This window comes from Lactuca saligna, chromosome 4, assembly GCF_052625555.1.
Source record: "Lactuca saligna cultivar CGN05327 chromosome 4, ASM5262555v1, whole genome shotgun sequence".
Lineage (NCBI taxonomy): Eukaryota > Viridiplantae > Streptophyta > Magnoliopsida > Asterales > Asteraceae > Lactuca > Lactuca saligna.
In genome coordinates this window covers 223,676,605-223,683,770 of record NC_136420.1, presented here as the reverse complement: position 1 = coordinate 223,683,770, position 7,166 = coordinate 223,676,605, and the positions used below count along the sequence as shown (strand labels likewise).

General features: G+C 33.3%; 1 protein-coding gene across 3 annotated transcripts; it reads left to right on the top strand.

Annotated features, from left to right (window-relative positions):
* The first annotated feature begins 1,885 nt into the window (after positions 1 to 1,885).
* LOC145043352 (cyclin-dependent kinase D-3-like) lies at positions 1,886 to 5,858 on the top strand. 3 transcript variants are annotated; one of them, XM_078991983.1, is made up of 8 exons: positions 1,886 to 2,112; positions 2,320 to 2,476; positions 2,843 to 3,141; positions 3,387 to 3,495; positions 4,436 to 4,561; positions 4,635 to 4,870; positions 5,340 to 5,591; positions 5,660 to 5,858. In XM_078991983.1, the coding sequence occupies exons 2-8, from the start codon at positions 2,366 to 2,368 to the stop codon at positions 5,721 to 5,723; spliced, it is 1,197 nt and encodes a 398-aa protein (XP_078848109.1). In that variant the 5' UTR covers positions 1,886 to 2,112; positions 2,320 to 2,365; the 3' UTR covers positions 5,724 to 5,858. The 3 variants fall into 3 exon arrangements, with proteins under 3 accessions (XP_078848109.1, XP_078848110.1, XP_078848111.1); XM_078991984.1 differs by having other exon boundaries at positions 1,886 to 2,118; XM_078991985.1 differs by lacking the exon at positions 1,886 to 2,112 and adding an exon at positions 2,135 to 2,246.
* Positions 5,859 to 7,166: the final 1,308 nt, after the last annotated feature.

Here is a 7,166-nt window from a genome sequence, read left to right as displayed (position 1 = left end):
TCCAGAAGATGATGTTATCTCAGATCTATAAGCTTTGGCTTCCAAGGTTCCTCCTTTCTAATCTTCTTCTTTTCTCTTCCAAGTTTTAAACCACCAAAATGAGCTTCCCAAGGTCAAGATCTCACAAAATGAAGGTTCGGGCATTCTAGGGTTTCTTCTGAAGTTGGGGAGGCTGATATGGGGGCTAGGGTTGAAGCCATTAGTTCTTTATAAAGTGGCACTGCCAAAAATAGGGTTTAAAGGCTTTTAGCGTATGCTAGGCGTACTTCTCGTACGACTTCAACACCTGCGATCAATTGCCCCGCTACGCTGGGCGTACCCAGCTAAACACACGTGTGCGCTTCGTGCATGCTAGGAACCGCCTTGTTAACTATTCCATTAAGGGACCATAAATGTTAATATCTTCAAAGTGTCATAACTCCTTCATTCTAGATCCGTTTCCGATGAACTTTATACCCACAGAAAGGTGGCAAGAAGCCTTACGCTTCTAACAACACACCCCGGTCCGAAACTTTCTTGAATAATACCTCTAAAATTCATAAAGGACTAAAACACCCCTAGCCTTGGCCTCCGAATTTCCATAATTGAATAATTTAGAACAGGGCGTTACAGTCCAACATCAATCCAAGTAATAGATACAATTAAATTCTGAATTAGGATTAAATATTAATATTCAATTGATTCAAATCAGGGTTATCTGCTAAACACCACAATTATATAAAGACCCCTCCAAGCCTTCATACTTTCACGCATCTTAACCTCCTGAAAGGTTGAAGAATTTAATTCTCACCTCTTCCCCCTTATCTCTAAAATTTTACATTTTTAGTCTTTTAAGTGTGAACCATTAGAGGCATTCCTACTTTGGGTGCTAGTACTTCCAAGAAGCAACACAAGTGTTCGTGATCTTCAAGTGGACTTAATTATATACTATTATACTTGTAAGGTTAGTATTCTATTATTTTGTTAGTTTGTTTTCATAGTTTTGAAAGTATGTTACAATCATAGTAAAAACCTAGATCTTATGGTGCATGTACAGTTAGGATTCATTTGAATGCTTCAATTGCCTAAATCTAGTATAAAATTGCATAGAAAATCCAACAGTGACAATCAAAAGATCCGAATGAAACGACGATGAGCTTATAATGATCACATATGGACATGGGGCAACTAAGGTTGAACTGGCGATTCCAGGTTTGGTTTATTGGAGTTTCAAAAAGGGTTGTTAGGGGTGGGATGAGTGAAGAACATATGATTTGTAGAGAGTTGTTGGTGCCATTTTGACACTGCTAGACAAGAGGTTGTAGGAAAGATTAATGATTGTGTTATGAGAATCTTCATTTGTGGATGAATAAATCTTAAGTAAAGTTTAGTGACTATGTTATAGGAATCTTCATTTGCAGATAATGGGGGAGGTAAGCCTCCATATAATCTACCAAACATTGTTTGATGAACAATGATCAATTGAAGAAATATAACAAAGAATCCTAATATGAAACTTTCGATATATATATATATATATATATATATATATATATATATATATATATATATATATATATATATATATATATATATATATATAGAAGTACATTCACCGTAGAGAGAGCGAATGAACAAATGGATTTTTTATTTTTATAATAGACAAATAAATTATTTTACATATAAAAAGAGGATAATATCATCATTTCATAAAATTTAGCATACTAGTTAAATAGGTTTTAAAACAAATGACCAAATCTATAATGAAACTTATGAAATTTGAAATGTTAGAACCAACCAAAACTAAAACAAAGACCAAATCTACAAAAAAAAAAAAAAAAAAAAAAAAAAAAAAAAAAAAAAAAAAGGAAAACTAAAGGGATCAAATTTGTAGTTTTCTCTAAATTTCCATCACTGAACAACTAGGCTTTACTGCGCTCTCTCTCTCTCTCTCTCTCCTTGCTCATAAAACCAAACGTTGCTTCAGCTATCTGCTCAATTTCCAGATACATATAAATTTGTGTCGGGGTTCCATTCGGGTTAATACTACCCAAAGATTGTGTTATTCCAGCATAAATTCATTCTTCGCCGGTGAATCGGCCATGGATTCCTTCTCGACATCTGCTTGAAGAGGTCTGTGTACGCCTTTCCACTTTATCTATAATTCCCTCTATGCTCAAATTGCTTCCAAGGGTGATTATTCTGCATATCCAAAAGCATATAAGCCTCCCGCCCCCTTTTTAGCATCCCTTTCACAAGGGTTTTAGGTATACTTACGAAGAAATTGGCATACTAGGGTTACTAATTTGTTCATATTATGATTGTTGTAACAAATCACAGACCTGTTCGTTAGCCTAAAGGAATCAGAATTCAGATAAAAAAAAAGATGTCGGATGTGGACCACTTAATAGCCAAGAAAGTAGCTGATCGATACCTGAAACGTGAAGTTCTTGGAGAAGGTACCTATGGTGTCGTCTACAAAGCCATTGATACTAAGGTATTCCTACACTATCCTTACCATTTGATGTATCTTCTGTATACAACTTTTGAAACCTGTAAATTTAGATGCTGTAGATCATAAAGATGGCGATTGAGAATTTGAGATTAGGTTTAGTGATATGATATTATATGTTCAATTTAACCTAAAAGTATCCATGAAGATAATTGATGTACATGAACTCTATTTTTTGTCTCACAAGTGACATTTTCAGTAAATTATTTCTTTATTACAACATTCAACTTCTATTTCTTCTTATCACAATAACAACATTGTACTTCACTACTTTGACAAATCTACCATATTATTGTTATCTTATCTCTTGCATATAATATTTATAATAATAAGTTATGGATTTTGTGACAGAGTGGACAAACTGTTGCAATAAAGAAAATCCGGCTTGGAAAGCAGAAAGAAGGGGTGAATTTTACAGCACTTAGAGAAATAAAGTTACTGAAAGAGCTCAAGGATCCAAACATAATAGAACTTATTGATGCTTTTCCTCATAAAGGAAACTTGCATCTTGTTTTTGAATTCATGGAGACTGATCTTGAAGCTGTTATTCGGGATAGGAACATTGTTCTTTCTCCCACTGATATTAAATCTTACCTTCAAATGACATTGAAAGGACTTGCTTTTTGCCATAAGAAATGGGTTTTACATAGGTAAAGTTTATCCAATGTGGGTGTAAAATTACCTTTCTAACCCTTGTACTTTACACTTTGTATAAAAACTACCTTCATAATTGGGTGTAAAATACCAAAACATACTTTTATATAACCATTGTACTTAAGTTTCGCTTTCAAATGCAAGAAATAGCACAACGTAGTTTTATATAAAGTGTGAAACATGATTGTTATAAATGTAATTGATGATAATTTACTTTTTTTTTTTTGGTTATTATTTTTAGGGATATGAAACCAAATAATCTGTTGATAGGACCTCGTGGACAACTAAAACTTGCAGATTTTGGTTTGGCGCGTATATTTGGTAGTCCTGACAGAAGGTTCACTCACCAGGTATTCTTTTTCATTCACTTTTACAAAAATACTAAATTAAAAAAAAAAACATTTTTTTAAATAATTTCCGATACTAAGCTTCATTTCTTATTCACTCAACGAATACAAGACTTAACTTTTTAGTTTTCACAAATCACCCCTTATTTCTTTTTCTTCCATTTCTCCAACCATGCCCAAACTCGGCTTATATTTTATGTTTTACCAAAGGTCGAAGATTAAAAAAGATTTTCGATATAATTTTTTTCTTTCTTTCCCATATTTTTGGGTTATCATCAAGTTAAAGAAACAATCAAATGATGTTTGTTAGATTTTTGCATGGCATGTCTGTACTGTGTTTGATATGTATTGGACTGAGACTCAGGTGTCAATAAGAAAAATTTGCAACTTTTCATCCCACCCAAAAAGGTTTAACAAAGACTATCTATCGTCTAAGTAAAAGATATAAATACCCTCCTAATCCTCATCATTGAAAATAGTCCTAGAAAGAATAACAATAACAATTAACAATTAGAGTAAATTACACGAATGGTCTTATTTTTTTAACTCGGAAGGTCCCTACTGTTTGTTTTTGTTGCGCGCTTGGTCTCTGTCTTACCTAAAAAGACTATTTTGCCCTTGATTTTTTAATTTATTTAAATAAGATGGGGTAGCTAAGGTAAGGTAAGGTGAGGTGGAAGTGGGGTTGGGGGTGTGTTTATTTAAATAAATTAAAAAATCAAGGGCAAAATAGTCTTTTTAAGTAAGACAGAGACCAAACGCACAACAAAAACAAATAGTAGGGACCTTCCGAGTTAAAAAAATAAGTTAGGGATCAAACGTGAAAATTACCCCAAACCATAGGGACCATTCATGTAAATTACTCTAACAATTAACAGTGACAATATCTTTGGAAACCATTTAATTTCTTAAAAAATAAAAAATAATAAATAATTATGATTAGGTATTTGCTCGATGGTATAGAGCACCAGAGCTCTTATTCGGAGCAAAACAATATGGTCCGGGGGTTGATGTTTGGGCGGCAGCTTGTATATTTGCTGAGCTTCTTCTACGCCGCCCGTTTCTACAGGTCAGTTATTGATATTAAAAAGCAAAACAAAACATATTTAATGATTAATTTGATTTTTTTTTTTTTTAATTAGGGTAGCAGTGACATCGACCAATTGGGTAAAATCTTTGCTGCATTTGGGACTCCAAAAGCTTCTCAATGGCCCGATATGATTTATCTGCCCGACCATGTTGAATATCAGTATGTTCCCGGGCAGCCACTTCGGGCACTTTTTCCAATGGCAAATGATGATGCCTTGGATCTTTTGTCCAAGATGTTTGCTTATGATCCAAAAGCTAGAATTTCAGCTCCAATGGCATTAGAACATAGGTAATTTTTATTCTACATCTTATATCTTCCTTCTATTTAACAACAACCTATCATAAAAAATCTTCTCCCATGGATTTTTTATTATTATTATAGTAAATTACTGAAATCGTCCATGTGGTTTGGTCAAAATTGCACGTTTGATCCCTACATAAAGTTAGGGACCAAACATGCGGTTTTTACCAAATCATAAGGACGAAAAACGCAACAAAATCAAACCTAGGGACGATCCGAGTGCAAAAAAAAAGTCAGGGATCAAATGTGCAATTTTGACCAAACCACAGGGACGATTTCAGTAATTTACTCTTATTAGAGTAAATTTATAAATAAGCTTCCATTAGAGAATCTGAATCTCTTAGGGCAGGACAGTGTGAATCTCTTAGGGCAGGACAGTGTGGACCAACTCGGGGGTTGTTGGAAGAATATTTTTTTTTAGAGAAAGTTTTTGGGATTAAATTTTGTAATGTGGTAGGTACTTCACTTCGGGACCTCCTCCTACAGAACCGGCTTTGCTTCCACGGCCTCCACCAAAGAGGGAGTCTGTAGACTCAAAGCCGCCCTCGGATGGTGGTGGTGGCCCCACGGTGTTATCACCTACAAGAAAATCAAGAAGAGTAATGCCACATCAGCATGACCATGGAAATGAAAGAAGTGGACCCGCACCAATGTCACTAGATTTTTCTGTCTTCGCCGCAAGGCCGCCAGCTAGACCGACAATTAACAGGTAAATAGCAACCTACTTTCATTCCTTTTTATTATAGACATTTTGATTTTTTTTTTTTTTTCCTTCAGTGCTGACAGAAGCCATTTGAAGAGAAAATTAGACCTGGAATTCCAAGTCCCCGAAGAAGATTGATGAAATTGAAATTTTAAACATGTCAGATTTAATTATATATTTATATATTATTTTTATTGTATTGGACTAGTGGAATTTTTGTGATCCGAATAATTGATGTATTTTTGATAATTAATCAGACATGGAATTTAGACTTACGATGTCTAACTGATATAGAATCATGACTGGACGCTTTTTGTGGTATAAAAATAGTTGTGATTGTTTGTTTAATATTGAAATAATGTGTTGAGTCCGATATAATTATTTTGGTGTAAAGAAATTCATAAACTAGTTTTGGTTGGTATTTATGGTTGTCAAATGATTTTCTATGAAAGGGATAATGTTATTATAAGCCAACAACTATTAAGTATGGTTCTTCGTGACAAATACACCTGAAGACATGAGTGTGGAATTTATTCCATGAACATGGCGAAGTAGAGACAAATACATAATAAGGAAGAAATCAGTTAGCAGATCAATATTTGTGTTTATCAAATTCAAGAGTGCCATAAACGCTAAATGTAACACCTGAAAAATCAATACAAAGTAAAAACCTAAATATTTAATTTTTAAATTTACAAACATCTATTTGTATGTTTATATCAACTTGTAGTATACAAGTAGTTATCAAATGGCTAATATACCACCATCATATATGAAGATCCAATCCGAGCATTACAATCATAAATGATCATTTTATGATTCTATGCCTCAACTACTAGCTTTATGTCCTTATTGGACACAACAACAAATAAATGTTAAGCGAATGAAACGTTAATGAGTAACCTAGTTTGCATACACTAGTAACATCAACAGTCATACCGATTGAAATTCACATCTTCATGCTTAATAAAAATCTCCCTTTAAATGCCACATGCCCGTCTTATAGAACTCATTGTTTTCACCTCTGTGGGTATCTTCTCACTTATTTTCCTGCTTACTTTTTCACCGACATCCGTCCCTCAAAATTTGAAATTGATTTTGCATATCTGTGATTGTAGCATGATTATGCGACTTTTTCCCCTCTTTCCTTATCGATCCCCTGAATTTTGGGATTCAATATTTTCAGTTCAAAATCTCTTTCGCCATTTTTGAAAGGGTATTGTTATTCTTACCCTACTTTCAGTAATCATACCCTTTTAATTATTATTTTTTAGGTAGTTGACTTTTGTTTATTCCAGTTTTTGAAAATTTCAGAATTATTAGCCAATTAATATATACGTGAAAAGTAGTGTTCTTGATAGCCTCAATCTTTTCAGTTTTTTTTCATAGAAGACTGTGTTTTTTTTGAAAAAATAAGTTTCACTTCTAAAAACAATACAATATCAATACTGGAACCAACAATTACATTGTAAAAAACAAACGCATTGTCAATCCACTTAATCACATAATAAACTACAATACTCAGTATATAAACAAATAAAATAAGTAAGATTAACTAAAATATTAACAAATATTAAAAAA

Bases quoted from the DNA above. Each gene is read 5' to 3' on its own strand.
- LOC145043352 (XM_078991983.1), top strand. From the start codon at position 2,366: ATGTCGGATGTGGACCACTTAATAGCCAAGAAAGTAGCTGATCGATAC. The intron at 2,477-2,842 runs GTATTCCTACAC...ATTTTGTGACAG, and splicing joins ACAAAGCCATTGATACTAAG to AGTGGACAAACTGTTGCAAT. The intron at 5,592-5,659 runs GTAAATAGCAAC...TTTTTCCTTCAG, and splicing joins GCTAGACCGACAATTAACAG to TGCTGACAGAAGCCATTTGA.